Source organism: Alligator sinensis, unplaced genomic scaffold (assembly GCF_000455745.1).
Source record: "Alligator sinensis unplaced genomic scaffold, ASM45574v1 scaffold768_3, whole genome shotgun sequence".
Taxonomy (NCBI): Eukaryota; Metazoa; Chordata; order Crocodylia; family Alligatoridae; genus Alligator; species Alligator sinensis.
In genome coordinates, this window is record NW_005842135.1 from 1,011,446 (window position 1) to 1,027,606 (window position 16,161).

Consider the following 16,161-nt stretch of genomic DNA (forward strand, 5'->3'; position numbering starts at 1 on the left):
AAAAAAAAAACTGGTTGTGTAGAAAAGCATAATTAGTAAATAACTGGGTGCACAGTACTTCAGCTGTCTTTATGGTAATGCTTGAAACATGAGCCAGTATGTTGTGACAAACTGACTTTCTACAGATGTCAGCAAGTTGTCCATTGTCCACAGTTTAGTAACCACAGCATTAGGCCGCTTAGAAATAAGCAGAAAGCACAGAGTGGAGGTAGCTTGCCTGGGCTACAAGGCCTCCTCTATTACTATGCTGACAGAGCCACCTAGTGGAGAGTAGAAGTGTAGACTGATAGTTTTTCTGGACAATTAATGTTGCTTGCCCATGCATCCAAGTCAACAAAAGCATACTAGTGAGAATGCAGCAAGGGTGGCAATTTTGTCCATGCAGCTATGCTGACAAAGTGCTGTAGTAAAGACCTGGTCAGATGCATCAGATGGAATAGCTAAGTATATTTTCACTCCTTCCTGTTACAAGCGAGATTTTTTCCAGACTATCTGCTGAAGAATTGAACTTAGAAGCTCACAAAAATATTTAGTACCTGAACTTTTGGGAGGATAGAGATGATGGAGACGGCAACGCACAGGATCAAATTAATACTTATGAAGAACTTGTTCTCAGTGCAGCCATCAGGTTTTGTGTAGAATACGTAGAAAAGCACAAGTAAAATGACTGACACGATGTAGAAGAGGCCTGTACAGGATAGTAAGGCTAAAGAGAAAAGACAAAATGTTAGCTCTCATGATCAGTGTAGAAACATAAGCTTCTTAAATGCCCCAGGAAGGAGCCTGCCCAGCTGAAAACATTCCCATCACCCAGCCTGGCTGGGGCAATCTCTACTCCACTCTTCCTCCCAATATAAGCAACCTCGAAGAAGTTACAATGCATGTTTACCTAAACTTGTACAACAATTCAGTGTTAATGTGTTTGGTTTTTTTTGAAGATCTGTCCTATTATGTCAACAACCTACTTGTAAGGTAGAGCAGCATTACCACCATCAAGCCTATAGTATAACTCAGGGGAAAATGGTTTAGCCAACTTGTCTGTGGATAGGAAGGAGTCCAAGGCAAACTGAGAAGTAGAATTTGGAAGTTCCTGGCTGTATGCCCCTGCATTCAGATAAGACCTCTCATAACTAGACAAGAAACTTTAGTGCTGCTCATTTGACCATTATACCAGTCTGAGACAAACAGAGCCTGCTTCTTATTGTACGAGGACAAGACCAACATATAGATATAGATATAACAGGACAGCATGGCAGCTATGAGCTCCTCATTGTGGAATCAGAAGAAATATATGCCTTAAACTTTGATTATTTTAGTTATAAGATGACATAACCGCTTTGTGGAGAATTGCTGGCTCTGTATAGTAGAACAGATAAGAGAAAGTGTTTGTTCTTTGTAACTCCTCTGCAACTGCTTCGCTCACCGCGGCCTTGAAGATAGCAAAAAAGTATGTACAAATCTGATTTCCAGGTGCAAGAAGGAGGTTTGTGAACTAACCTCGCCTCCCCCATTAGTTCCCATCCTGATTACAGCAAAGAAATAATGAAGTAATATTATAGCCGCTTTTCATGCTAATTTCACTATATGATCACGTGAGTTGTAAGCAACTGTTAAAAAGTATATAAGCCTCCTGATTTTGCTCTTGGGGGGGGGGACCCCTTCCAAGCGCTTGGGAAATCCATGTCACTTTGGAATCCCCCCTACAGCTGTAGTTTCTTTTAAATAAAAGCTTCTGCTGACCTGACCCAAAAGTATGCTACGTGTGTTTCCACGACACTTCTAACATTAAAATCATCCTGTCTGTGACCCTGAAGAGCTAAAGCAATCTCTGTTGGTCGCTATTCCTTCTTTACAGGTTCTTTTAACTGCAATAATAAAATAAATCAATCAATCCTGAGCAGTGACTGGCCAAGCCAAACCCATGGTATGTGTTAACCACAGAACAGAACCCACCACTCAGTGATTTAGTCTATATGTGAACTGACTGACTTCCCATATGGGGAAGCTGGCTGCAGCCAAAACTGCAAATCTGAGCATAGAGCATGTCTTGGAAACACTGGAATTTCATCCCATCTCATTATGAGCAGTTTCCTTCTCCCCAGGCCTATTGTGCACAACAAGAATGAAGTATTTCTTACCGAATATAGAATGATTGCTACTTGCCATCTTAAATGTTTTTAACAAGTTATGACTGGTCAGAATAATCTGTCATCATATCATATGGCTTTTGCTAAAAATGCATGTGAATACAGACAAAAAATACTGGCAGGGGATGTTAAAAATGGGGGGGGCAGGGGGGAGGGAGTTACTTACTAGCAGTCATCTTATCATACGATCACAGTAAAGTAGGGCTAGAAGGGACCTCATAAGGGAAGATTATCCTTGACTAAACTCTCCCTGCCAGCCTGCTCTTGAAAGTTTTCAAGCATGGTGATTCCACAATTTCTCTAGGTACCTGTTCCAATGCATGACCTTCCTCAGTCAAAAAGTTCCTTCTAATCTCCAGTCTAAATTTTCCCTGCTGCAACTTGAGGCCACTGCTTCCAGTCCTGCAGCCTCTAGCCACACACAAAAGCCCATCTCCATCCTTTCCATAATAATCACCCTTCAGGTATTGATAACTGTTCTCAAATCCCCCCCTCAGTATTCTCTTCTACATGTTAAATAACACTAGTTCTTTCAGCCTTTCCTCATAAGTCTCGTCTCCCAGGCCCCTGATCATTTTTGTCACCCTCTGCTGTACTCTTTCCAAAATGTCCACGTCCTCCTTGAAGTGTGTGATACAAAACTGGACACAGTACTCCAGTTGAGGGCTCACCAGGGATCACTTCCCTTAATTTGCAAGCAACACTCCTGTTAATGCGATGCAGCATACTGTTGGCTTGATATACCCGTCTTTCAACAACTCCACTCTGCAAAAGCTACAAGGAGAACCAGTACATGTAGACTAATTTAATCCATTAGGAACAACTGCATGGTCTCATTGCCTTTTTCCCAAACATCCCCAGTCTACTATATAAAAGGGGAGAGAGGAAGGGCATGGGTTCTCTGCTCATTTCTCCAGAACAAAGGAAATTAGAGCGGTAGTAGCAGACAGCAGAAGAGACTAGAACAACTACAATATTACCAGTCCCAGAATACTAGAACTGGGGAGTACCACTGAAATTAGGAGACAGGTTTAAAACCTGGGGGGGGGGAAGCAAGTGGGGAGACTGCCCCATGCACTGAAGCAAAGGGGCACCAACAGGCACTGCCCTGCCTGGAGCCGTGAGTGGCTCATTTGGTGGGGTATGGGGACAGGTGGCTCCTGCCTCTGCATGTACTCCTGAGCAAGCATGGGGTGGGGCGTGTGCTCTATGGATCTGTGTACGGGGCAAGGGCAGGCTGCCGCTGCAGGCTTTGCCCTGGCCATCAAACTTCATTGCTATGGCACTGTACATATAGATGTCTATACATATGTAGAGTATAAGTATTAGTATATATGTTGATGCCTTTCTCTCTCCTGTTTACCCACCAGCAGACTGTACATGTCTGGTGCTTCTAATTAAGAATGTATGTGGTCCACGTTTTTCTTATTTTAGGCAAAAGCATACCTCTGTAAATGTGTGACTGTGTGTTAAACCTGAAACTCTGTATAACACAAGTATTAATAATATGTTTGGGTGTCTGTTAATAATTTACTTGCAGGTCTGGCCTTTAGTGCAAGCAAATCAAGTATCTGCTTGGGGCTTAGCTTTGGTTTAGAACCATAAGAAGTGCCATGCTGGATCAGAGCAATGGTCTGTTTAGCCCAGTATTCTGTCTTTGACAGATTGATATCAATCTACAGATCTATATACATCTCTACACACACATCTATCTATCGCTAAATATACTATTAAGGATTAAATATCAACTATAGATATGCAAGTATAATACTATTATAAATATTATAAATAACTATTTAACTATAATATTAAATAAATATGTTTGAATATAAATAAAAATAAAAGAGAGATTTTTTTCAAAATGCAGCATTGCTCCTTTTCTCCAAAGACTTAAATAAAAGGTGACTCTTGAGGTAAGTTACCGTCATTTCAAGTTGAAGGGGAGTGGGAGGGAGGGCTAGGCCAGTCTGACAGCCTTCCATAGAAAAAAACTTCTCTAACTAGAGTTTAAGGTTATGTCTATGCAGCACAATGCTGTACTTTGCAGGAATACTTGGATTAAGCCTGAATGGCTTCAGTTCAGTATCCATTCAGTGTTGCACTGTCTTGTGTAGACCTTCCCTAAGCTGCAAGGCAGGCATTTTCTTGTGATGTAGTGCCAGATGTGATTGGTTTGTAGAAAAGAAGAAAATTCCCAATTCAGATATTCTAGCAAGGATGTCCAAGGAAACAGCCTTCATCTGCACCAGCAGATGAAGCAAGGCTGGTAGAGCAAGGCTGGTAGAACACTGTTTTCCTACCGCAAGGAGACAAACCAAGATCAGGCTGAAAAGAGTCCCTGGGTATATGGTACAGTTAGGGATAGAAGCCAATTAGTTCTCATACTTACCACTGCACAGTTATCTTGTCCAAGATGATTTGGCTCAATGCATGTTATAAAGACAAGGAATGTGTATAAATACGAAAAGACAGATGTGATATTTTTAGCACTTAGCACTTCAGTGAGGATGAGCCATACGGAGGGAGCCATACGAGAAGGGAGGAGGGAGCCATACGGGAAGGGAGGAATGGCAAAGAATTCATTTAACTTGTGCTGCAGGAAAGCACTAAAAGGACCTAAGGGTATGATTTGCAAAAGCATTCAAACAACAGAAACCTGCTTCCATTGAACTCAGTGAGAGTCCTACCCAATACAGAACTTGTACAGATCCCTCCTCACACCTTTCCAGTCACACCAACCTCCTGTCTCCCCAGCCTTGTGCCCTCATCTTTTTTCTGTGCGCGCAGAGTACAAGCTTCAATAGTAAACTAAGCACATGAAGGTTAATTTTGCTCCTTTGGAACAATCTGCTTTAAAATCCTACAGTTGCTGCTACATGTTACATATATTATGCAATTAACTGGTTGACTGCACAATAAATTTAAACCAGCCACACATGCAAAGTAATTATCACATGATAAAAATGACTATCAAGCTATAAAGGGTGTCAACCAGCTACAAAGTTAGTGCTTCAAAATGTGTAATAACTCTATAGCTGGTTTCTATCAAGCGTTAATCTGAACATGTAGCAAGGCCCTATGTTTCAGATGCTGAGGACAGGGTACATACAGTTTACCCCATAAGGGTGGTTCACTGAATTGGATTGTGCTTTATTCCACATGCTTTTGGAGTACATTTGAAAGCCTGTTAAGAGGCTTCCTAGGCCTGTTTGTTGCAATACAAAGCTCTACATCATCTCAAGAGACCTGGCCAGGCAGCCCCAGTTAAAGAAACATTTTACTAAAGCACAGAACTCCACTCACCTTTCCTTCCTGAATTACCCTGGCCTGAAGGCTTATCAGTTACTGAACCTTAAAAAGAGAACAAAAAGAGATACATTGTTTAGAGACTGCATAACCACACCATGTCACATGAATACAATTTGAGATCTTAGCTGGCAGGGTTTGTTTTGCCTGCCAACAACTCAATTTAGGATTCAGAGATTCCTCAGTAGCAGTCCATGCCATCAAATACTTAAAGGCAACACAAGGAACAGTTAGGCACTAGAGATGTCAAATCAGGGTCAGATTAAACAAGAGATACATACAGTAGTAGCAGGGCCCAAGGTTTCAAAGGGCCTCAACATTGCAGTGAGCCAGGGAGACTTGAGATCAAATCCCAGAGCAGGAGGAGAGACATGGGGATGGAAAACAATACTAATGACTGGGGGGAGGGAAAGATGAGAGAAAGGTGAGGGAATGTCCATTTGTAAAAGGTAAGGAACACAAGATGATGATCAAGTCAGCTGGAGGTCAGGGGAAGGGAACAGGGAGAGCTTCACATTAGTAAAGACAGTGAGCAGGGCCTGAGACCTGTATATAACCAGGAATGTCATCAACTGTTACCGAGGAACCAAGATCCTGAGGATACTCTGGCAGATCTCTGACAGAAGCAATTTCATTTGTTTCTTCAAATTGCCTTATAAATGAGACATTACCAAGCCCTTTTATATTAAAAAAATGTAACTAAGACCCATAGCTGTTTTGACAATCCCATTACAAAAATATGAAAAACAAAACCACGTTCTGCTCTTGAACTGGTCCCTTCATATCCAAGAAGGATTCCTTCCTGAAGCCAAGCACCATCAGGGTCTTCTGCAGCACAATGCTTCCTTCTGCCATGCAAACACTCCACACTGTGTGCACACACTGGCTCTTGCACTACAGCGCTCCCTGTAGCTACATTAACTATAGGAAGTCATCCTTGCACTGAAAGAAAGATCAGCATACTATAACTGCTGTCTTTATACTTTCTCTACCCATCTCTCATTTGGACTTATCACTGGAGCTTGGAGCCACCGATCAGCCAGTCTGACCATTTTCAATAAATGTAGCCTGGGCAGGAAGAAAAGCATCCCCTAGAACAGTGACACATCTGCCTTCCCCCTATTCCACCAGCAGCCACATACAGACACACTAAGTTAATTCTGCCAAAAGTCTACAGCTGGTCCAGCTCACCATTACCTCCAAACTGATGATCTCCCTACAAAAAAAAGGGATAGATGAAACTCATCTTACAAATATTTCTAGATGTTGAGGCACATTGCAGTTCTACTGCTCGTGCTCTGTTACAAAGCAGCCATGAAGCTGTCAAGGGCTTTAAAAATTCTCTTTCCCTTCTGTTCTAACTCAATAAAGCAGGGGCCAAAACAACTTTAAAATGCATCTAAATAATTTAAACTGAAAGCTTCTACTCAAAAGATATGCCAACTGTGGATTCTGGTCTACGTACAAATACAGTTATTTCTGCTTTGTCAAAGCATCACCTCCTTAACTTTAAGAACAATTTTCAATAAATCTTTCAGTGCAGCAGGTGCCCTTTAATCCACAATGAAGATACCACAACCATCATGAGACCAATTAAGAGCCCAAGCTATCTGGCAGGTCAGAGAGCAAACAGCTGGAGTGTGTGTGTGGGATATAACTGCAATTTTTGTTTCTTAAAGTCACCTGGAAAATACTGAGCTACTGGCACTGGGAACAAAAACAACTTCTTGCTTCGATTACTGAATAAAGGCATAATTAAATCCCACCCCACAGTACCTGAACATACAGGAGTTTTGTTCTGTACAGAAGAGCCACTGATGGGTTTGCCATCGGGTGTGACACACCAGCAGTATCCAGTATAGGTATGGCACTGCACCTGTTTAGGAAAAAGGAGCGCCAAATCTCAGACATTTCAGTTCCCATGGCCCCACCTACCTCATCTCAGTTCTTGTGCATTACTATTTATCCAGCACCTCAAAGCTGAAAGCTCAGTTTGAAAGCATCATCCTCTCAGCATGGGAGGTCATACATTAGAAAAGCTTTTACAGTGTTGGCAGACACTTCTTTAGACAATGGAAATTCTATTTTGTTAAAGAGATTCATCTCCCCAGCATCAACCAGCCAGTCAGTCATCAGATCAGAAGAAAAGACAAGTGACAGAATGTAATGTGAAGACACTTTAGCACTGTTGTATAATATTGTATTTTGTCTGGTCCCATCTTTTGGTTTATAGGCATTCATAAAACGTGCCATCATCTGTACATAAATGGGTATCACTCCCACCATCTGCTGAGTCAAAAAGAGCTTCGTTCCCTGCCTTCTATGTCACCATGCTCAACAAAATTCTGTCCATGGCAGATGCTTGAGACTAGTCATCATCACTGCAGTTTTTCCAGCCATCATCACTAAACAAACAGGAGCCTGGCCTCTTTTGGTATTCTCACTTGCACAAACAGCTTGTAGATAAATGAAAAATCATCCATACTGAACCAACAGGTGTGCATTCATATGTAAGCGAAGATTTAAAAATATTTAGTGATAGCCTCAGGTGAGCAGTCAAAAAGGCCAGGAGACTATTCCTAGGAGGGCCCTCTAGCCCACATAGACAATACACTTCTTACCAGATGTGGGGAAGTTGGAAGCTCAGAGAAATGTAAACCTTCCTAGAGTTTTTGTAAAATAGTTAGCAGACAGATAAAGCTAAAGACACCTTTGACTTTATTATAGACAAAAGGATGATCCCACCTCTGGCAGCCCTAGAGAGAAGCCCTAGCATTGCAGCCAGTCACTGTTGTGGTGTAAAGTTTTGGCAGGGCAAACAGCCAGGGAGTCTATGTGGACCCACAGCCCCTCCTCAGCCTCATCCAACTACAGGCAAAGGTGATGAAGCAGCCCCTACTGTCACTGAGGCTATAAAACAGATGTCACCAAATGAAGCAGATCAGTTATGCTGAGATGTGTCGCAACACAGCTGATTTGTTATCTGGTGGCCTGTAGGGGCAGGAGTGGCAGGGGCCTGATCCTGCAGGACACAACTCAGGACATGCCTCTGCAAACAGGGAAACCCAGGCAGGTGCTCCCAGGGGCTCAGGGGCCCAGTCCTGTGTGCCTCACAAATTCCCCTGCAGGGGGGATACCCAGGGCAGCAAAATTGGGCCCTTGGAGTCCCAGGAGCACCTGTCCACAGTAGCTGGAGATCACAGGCAGCTCCAGCCTGCCCACGCTCTCCTACCTTAAAACAAACAGACATGCACCTCAAAATAACAGCACAAAAGAATACTACTTTGTGTCACGGCCACAGATTCGGGCATTTGTGATGCAGCAAAGGGCATGGACATCTGTCTGCTTTCACTTTGTGCCACCATAAAACATTTTTATGGAGGCATAAAGGTGACATCTGTTCGCAGCCTAGGTGCCACTGATTCCCATGGCCACCAGAAATGGGGAATCATAAATTTGGCAGCAGCTGCACTAGGCCCCTGTACCAACACCTCCCCTAACAGCAGTGTGAGGTTGAGGAGGGATGCAGACACCACAAGCAGGTGACTTGTACCCCCTCCCCTCCATTCTGGCCCTGGGAGAAGACGGTGGGCCAGATGACCTACCTCTCCAGGCTATATTCAGCCTACAAGTCATGCATGTTTGACACACCTAGTTTAAGGAATGCCTGTTAATGTAATACACAAACTTTAACTACAGACCTTAAATGGAGTCTGCATTTGCACAATAGTGCCTCCAGTCCTGTAAATGTACCTAGAGATGCCCACATCACCATAAAGATGGCTAAAAACTCAACACTGCACAGAGCTGTACAATGAGATCATCCTTCAAACTTCTGTTTTATTTTTTAATAACGGCTCTGTTCATTCTTTTCTCTTTCAAGATAATTTATCCAAAACATTTCCCATTACCAGTCATCTCCATCCAGGACAGAATACTCATACAGGACCCTGTCACACTTTCTTTAAGGGGGGAGGAGGGGAGAGGGGTCACTTCAGGCCTAGAACATTTCTTCCCCTTCACTGACAGCTGGATAAGATTCTACAAGGTAGCCAAGTTTGTTCAGGGACTTAATGACAGACTTTTAAAAGGCTTTGGGTATCACATAAAATGTGATCTAAGAGCAATTATAACATGGTGCAGTGTGTTTATCTTGGGTTTTACTGACTTGCAAAGCAATCATTTTGCCTCAAGCCAAATTCACATCTAGTGGCCAAAACCAACAGTAACCACGTGTGCACATATATTCCTCAAGTCATTGTGCTATTTGTGCACTTTCACTTTTATTCCTTCACAATATATCATGGAATGAACTACAGACTACTCAAATGCACCATAAATATAGTGAGCCATTCATCAGTTTGCTATGTTTCTTATGAGCCAATCTAATTAGTGGCATATTCAGAGCAATGTAAAATGTGATTTGGCAAAGTAAAAGGAATGTGCTTATTTTTCATTGCATTTTATGTTTATTTTGGTATATTTGCATGTGTATGAAGTTACAATACAGCATGCTCGCTGTCAGGAGAACCAACTGTAAAATTCATGCTCAAAGATTAGAAGAATTACCAAGATTGGACTTCTTATTCCTGTTGGGCAAGGCTGCTATCTATACACAAAGGTATTTTTCTTTCATGACTGTGTTGCACAGCTATTTTAAATTGGGCCTTATGCCCCACAGTACTGACATGTGATTCGTTCAGCTAGAAAGGACTAGCAGCAAGTATTCACCTGTCATGATAAGTATTTGCCTCAAGGACACACACTGCAATTGTTTTATTACAAATTTATATTCTTATTAAGGAGAAATATATGTACGGTACGTATACACTTTCTAGTCTCAGAAGTCTAGTGCTTTGTAATCACCTATAATGCCAGTATTTTTTTTTTGCAGGAGATCCATATCATTGCAGGAGATCCATGTGTTGCATGGTATTCTTTTAGCCAAAGTTTAGAAAAATATCAAAGTACAAATTGTATTATTATTCACACAGCCATATCTATAAAAGATAAGCAATTTGTTACATCTGGGATGGGAGAGTTTAACCATGAGCACATCAGTGAGGTGAGGCTTTTTCAAATGAGACCCAATAAAACCTTCATAACACTAGAAAGTCATGTAGCATGTCACATTCATTACAGAGAAACTATTGAGTTTGATATTCATATTATTAAATTGATTCTATTTTCATTAACTCTTCAGCTGCCCTGTAAAATCAAGCAGTTTAATTGTTATGAGCAGGTTCACATCAAGAAATTGGGGCCTAATTCAAAACTCTTTGACCTCAATAAGCTTTGGATCAGACCCTAGGAGAGCCCAAGAGTAACCATTTATGAGCACTCTTGTCAGACACCCTGTGATAATAGAAAGCATCATTTTGTGCACCACATGAAAAAAAGGGTATAACAGATAGTCTAATCCCAATGAAGTATGGCATTTATGGAGTTTCCTGATGTCAGATTTTCCCCAGTAGAGACAGATGAAGGTTAGTGTCTACAAGGCTACCACTTTCAGGTCTCTAAAATTCTTGGGAAGTTTTTTTAGGGTTGTCCCATGCCTCCCTCCTTCTCTGACCCCTCCTCACACACTTTTTCCAATTTATATGTTTTATCCTTATTTAAAATTCAGCCTTCAGCTGAGCCTTCAACTCAGATTCAGCCTTAACAGTCCCTCAGTCTGCTCAATGGCAAATCATGCAACGGAATACATTTATAGTCAGAAAAATCAACACCTGCATAAAAACCTTATTACTGCATAGATCTCCTTTTGGAATTTTAGAATCTTATTTGGATTTTTATCACAGTTTAAATGCTAAATAATATTATCTGGTTTTACTTATAAAAACATTTGTGTTGGTCTCCTCTTTTGCTCACATTAACCTTGCAAAGCAATAGTTGTAGGGAGAGGGAAAGGTTCTCAAAATGGAAGCAAAAGTATTAATCAAGTTCCAACTTCATGGTGATATGAGAGCAGGAAGGTACATCCCAACTTTAAGAACCCAAAGCAAGTTTGCCTAGTTGATAACTGAACACTGTTAATAACAACCTACGCTTATGTACTATGGAATCATCAAAAAATAAGGATCTGGATATTTAAAAAAAGAAAGAAAAATCATTCTTCAATACTCTACTATTCTGACTAAGTTGTCTTCAAGTGAAGTCTGTAGCTACCTGAACCAGTGATTAGGCAGGAGAACGGGATATGCCATCTTGATCATGGCTCATCCGAGAGATGAAAAGCAGAAAAAAGGCAGCCAACAAAAATTTCTCTGTTGCTGGTGCCCAAATTAATTAGAAGTGCTACAGTGGGTCCCTCTATTCCTCCCCACCCATCCCCTACAAATGGTTACAATGTGTGAAATCGAACAGAAGCTAACACTCTAGCCACTGGCCCCATGAATAAACTCCTGCCCTTGTCAAATTCATTAGAATATGAAAACATTAAAACCATAGTCACTGGCAGGCTTCTCTGCCTCTTAATTCTTGTTGGAGAATGAAGCCATTGTTGAGGTCTCTTCAATACCTCACTGGAAATGCCAGAATTAGATTCCAAAGCATTCCAAAATGTTTAAAAAAAAGAAAATAAAACTGGCTGGATCCATCCCTTTACAATGATGTGACAAAGGAGAATCAAGGGATTATTTTCCACAAGATAAACTGGAAATGGGAAAAGGGGATTTATGTACATGTACACAGACAGTGGAAGAGGGTTAAACAGTAATCGTGGGTTAGCTTCAGCCAGTCCCTGGGGCATTATGGATAGAAATTTGTTATAAGACGTGCTAGGAGTGCCTGATATGGAGTTGGAACAGTTTAGAGCAGCATTGCTCTGAAACATAAAAACAACAATGTTCAGACTACAGTAACCACTGTTCAGACAGAGTTTGATAACCAATTCATATCCAAATGACAGATTAGAAACAAAAAACAAATGTTTCCTGGCTCCTTCAATAATACAGGGAGAAGAAAAACATTCCATCTGCATTCAGAGCAACATTTCCACAAGAAAAAGAAAACAAATTTCAGTCTTCAGATGACATTGCAGAAGCAGGAGAATGCACAGTGGAGCTACTCTATCCACGTGTGCAGTGCTCATGTCTTCATGACCATTGGTGACACTCAGTTTTGTTCAGACACAGCTAACAATCGTTATTCAGACCACTGTTGCAGTAACAGAATTTAAAGCACAAGGAACCACAGATCTAGGACATGTATAGATGTTCAGTTTCTACCAGGAGAACCATCACTCTCCCAGTAGAAACCACACGTGCATAGACATTCATGCTCCTTCTCCCCAACTAAACATGGCAGTGGATGGAGAAAAATAAAAGAAGCTGTCTCTAACCAGGCAGAAATCAGTCCTAAGAGAATGAATGCTAGAACACTTTCCCTCAGCTTAACTCCTTCCAGAGACCAGGACAAGTAGAGCTACAGGGAAAGGCTCCTGGGTTATCCTGCTCTGGAGAAGGTGTTGGGGCAGTTGCTCTACCCCCCGCCCCCTTGCAAACCAGGACGGGAGGGGAGGACCATTCAGCAGGTATTCCCCACTGGCTCCCCAGTGCAAGAAGTAGACAGGGGGCTTTGCTCCACTGTTCACTCTTCTCAGCTCCCAGGCACCTAGAGCCAAGTACAGGGAGTGAAGCAGAGCACAGGAATCAGGACTGCCCCCTGCTTGCTGTTCACTCTGGAATTTCTAGAGCAAGAAGCAGGCAGGGGGCAATGCCTAGTGCCCAGAGACCCTGGTGTAACATGCAGGTCACAGGCTTTGCCTCACTGCCTCCACTCAGGCACCAGGAGCCAAGCAGAGGAAGCAGTGGTGCAAGCCCCCTGTGTGAGAAGCATGCTGGGGTCTTTGCCCCACTGCTTCCCTCCCTTCCTGGGAATAGTTTGGGAGAGGAGGGAAGCAGCAGACACTGCTCCCTGCCTCTTCACCAAATTGGGCAGTCCCCTCTGGTTTCCCCTTGCTGCCCGCAATGCCTAGCTGGGTAGCAGAGGCAATGAGCTGAAAGCTGAAGGGCCAGGAAGCAGGCTGGAGAGGCTCTCCCGGGGTAGTGGGCAAAGCACCAGCCCACTTTCTACACAGGAGTCCCTGGTGTGAGGAGTAGGTGGGAACTTTGCCACAGGGCTCAGTTTGCTCAGTTTCCAGATCCCAGGAGCCAAGCAGAGGAAGCAATTCCCCTCACTGTTCAGTTCTTAGTCCAGAGTCCCCAGGTATGAGAAGCAGGCAAGGAACTTTGCCCACTGCTCCAATCCTCCCAGAAAGGAAGGAGTGAAGCAGCCCATGCTTTCACAGACTAGAATCACCCCATTCTCAGAAATGCACAAGGGAGCAGAGGAGAAGGGGTAAGTGCAGACTGCATGTCTATACTGCTGCCTCTCCTGGAATAATTTCTAGTGGTGGAAAATTCTCACTAGAAATGCATGTTTCTCACCTGTACAACAAAAATCTGTAGAACTTCATACAGAAAGTTTCTGCTTCAAGCCCCTAATTTCCATTTGTACTGAGAAGGCCATTTAGAAAGAAGCATCCTATTGCCATTTAAAGATTCCACATGCTAGGGAATCCACCACTGGCGTAGATAGGCTTGCCCAGTGGTTACTCATTCTCCCTTTTTTTAAAAAGTGACATCCTATTTTTAGTTTAAATGTGTCATGCTTCTGTTACCAGACACTGGATCTTGTTATGACTCTCCTCCTGCTGTATTGGAGAGCTGCTGACCATCAGACATTTCTCCCTACTTTGCAGGAAACTTTTTAGGCAGCAATAAGAAGCCTCTTAATTCAAGTTGCTAATATATCACATTTTACAGGCCTCAGTTTATTCTAGTTATGCTTTTCCAAATTTTCCAATATCTCGTTTGAAATATTAACCACCAGAACCGAACATGAATATTCCAGCACTGGCGTCACTCATGCTTAATACAGAGAAAAGGCTAAACTTCCTAGTCCTGCTCAACATCCAGATAGTTCCTACTACACGGGAACTTTTTTACTGGTAACCAAATATTTATCTGAAATAAGCTATGACAGAGATCCCTAGTATCTTCTGCAGTCTCCAAACCTCCGATTGCGGCTTAGTGGCAAAATCCTTGTCCCCCACACAGGAGACCTTGGTTTGATTCCCAGATGTGCATTTAACTACAGCCATCAAGGCATCAAACATCTGGACTTGGTCCAACCTTTGGATTCTGTCTCAATGGTCTAAAGGGGGAAGGAAGGTCTGGGCAGCCTCAGCTCCTCTATACTCCAGCCTAGGCATATGCACTGAAGGTCCTGGTGACCTCTCATGCATATACCGTGATCCAGAAAGATCAACAGTTGCTTACTACTGCAGTCCTCCCAACACAAACTCATTCAAATAATACCCTGAAGGTGCCAATAATTGAATTCACTTGGAAATGCCTCCTTCAGGCCCAAACAAAGTCCCTCGGAGTTAGGAATGAGGGAAACACTCCTGGGCAATATTTTTAAAGCTTGTGCTGCCCATGATTTACAAGAAAGTCAGTTTCCTATCACACTTCTAATTTGCTACATTTTCCCCATCTATTATCCTTGTTTGGAAGCAAGTATTATCCCCAACAGTACTATCCTACAACAGAGTTAATTTACTGTGCCCTAATATGGGCGCATGTGTAGATTGTGACACTTTATTGTAGAGCTAATTAGTCCACTCAGCAGTAAAAGCACACATATAGATGCACCCAGGGAGTAGTGTGGGGAGGAAGCAATTGCAGCCCATTCCTCTGTATAAGACAAAGAAACAGTTTTGTGTCATGCCCCCAGTAACTCCTCATGAAAGCTAGAGACTATGGTTCAGAAATGCATGGGTGGGAGAGTGTGGCTGATTTTGCAATAGCAGAAGTTAAGCAGGTTTTCTAAGAAACCAGGCTCATGTGCTACAGTAGCCAGAAGAATTTATAACCAAGCCTTGTTCACTTCCTTCAATTGTTTTACCCCACAAACTCTTGAACTTTGATTTCATTTATTGACTTTATTTATCCAATAAGAAGCAGCCACCAGCCCTCTTATACATAACAGAAAATTGCTGCAATCTTTTCCAAACAGTATGCAACAAGTCTAAATAATGAATGTTAAACCCCAGCAGTAACATCTGTGACTACAGTCAGACCACAGATCTTTAGAGGACTGCAGGAAACTCCTGTTTTGTGGGAGATGTCCTGCTGTCAAGCATGCCAAAGAAAGCATCTTTTAGAGCTTTCTTGCATGCTACACTTAGAACATGTTAACTGCATTTAAAACAGAAGCATCTGCAAGCTCAGGAAGTAAAACTTGTAGCAAAGTTAAGACTTTTTGCAGGAGGAGTATCTCTACACTGTATTAAGTTGCACGTGTTATGCTATTGTCTGACTGCTCCACAGAGATAAACATGAGCAACTTGCGGTCTCCGGGCTCATTGTTGGTCCCAAATACTGGACTTCAACCAGCTCTGGTCCCGGTGTACTGGTGGGTGTCACAACCCAAGGGTGTGATTTTGTGTGTGCGCGGTTCGGCACTGCTAAATTATTTCCCGCCACGAGGAGCTTTCTTTGCAGGGTGCATTTCTCAGTTGCAAAGAGAAAACCCTGGTGCAAAGAAGTTCCCGCCACCCGCATGCAAATTTGTGTCCCACTATTGGCCAGTTCTAAATTATTCCCACATGGCGGCTAGCGATTGGCTTACTAGCCGTATAAGAGGCTTGAGCGGTTTC

General features: G+C 42.5%; 1 protein-coding gene across 1 annotated transcript in view; it reads right to left on the bottom strand.

Annotated features, from left to right (window-relative positions):
• SMOC1 (SPARC related modular calcium binding 1) overlaps nt 1–16,161 on the bottom strand; it is a 210,377-nt gene that overhangs the window by 96,763 nt on the left and 97,453 nt on the right. Inside the window, exons 5-6 of the mRNA XM_025205977.1 lie at nt 7,230–7,329; nt 5,451–5,498 (exon numbers count right to left, since the gene is read on the bottom strand). Coding sequence (XP_025061762.1) covers nt 5,451–5,498; nt 7,230–7,329 — 148 coding nt within the window. The remainder of the gene's footprint in view (nt 1–5,450; nt 5,499–7,229; nt 7,330–16,161) is intronic.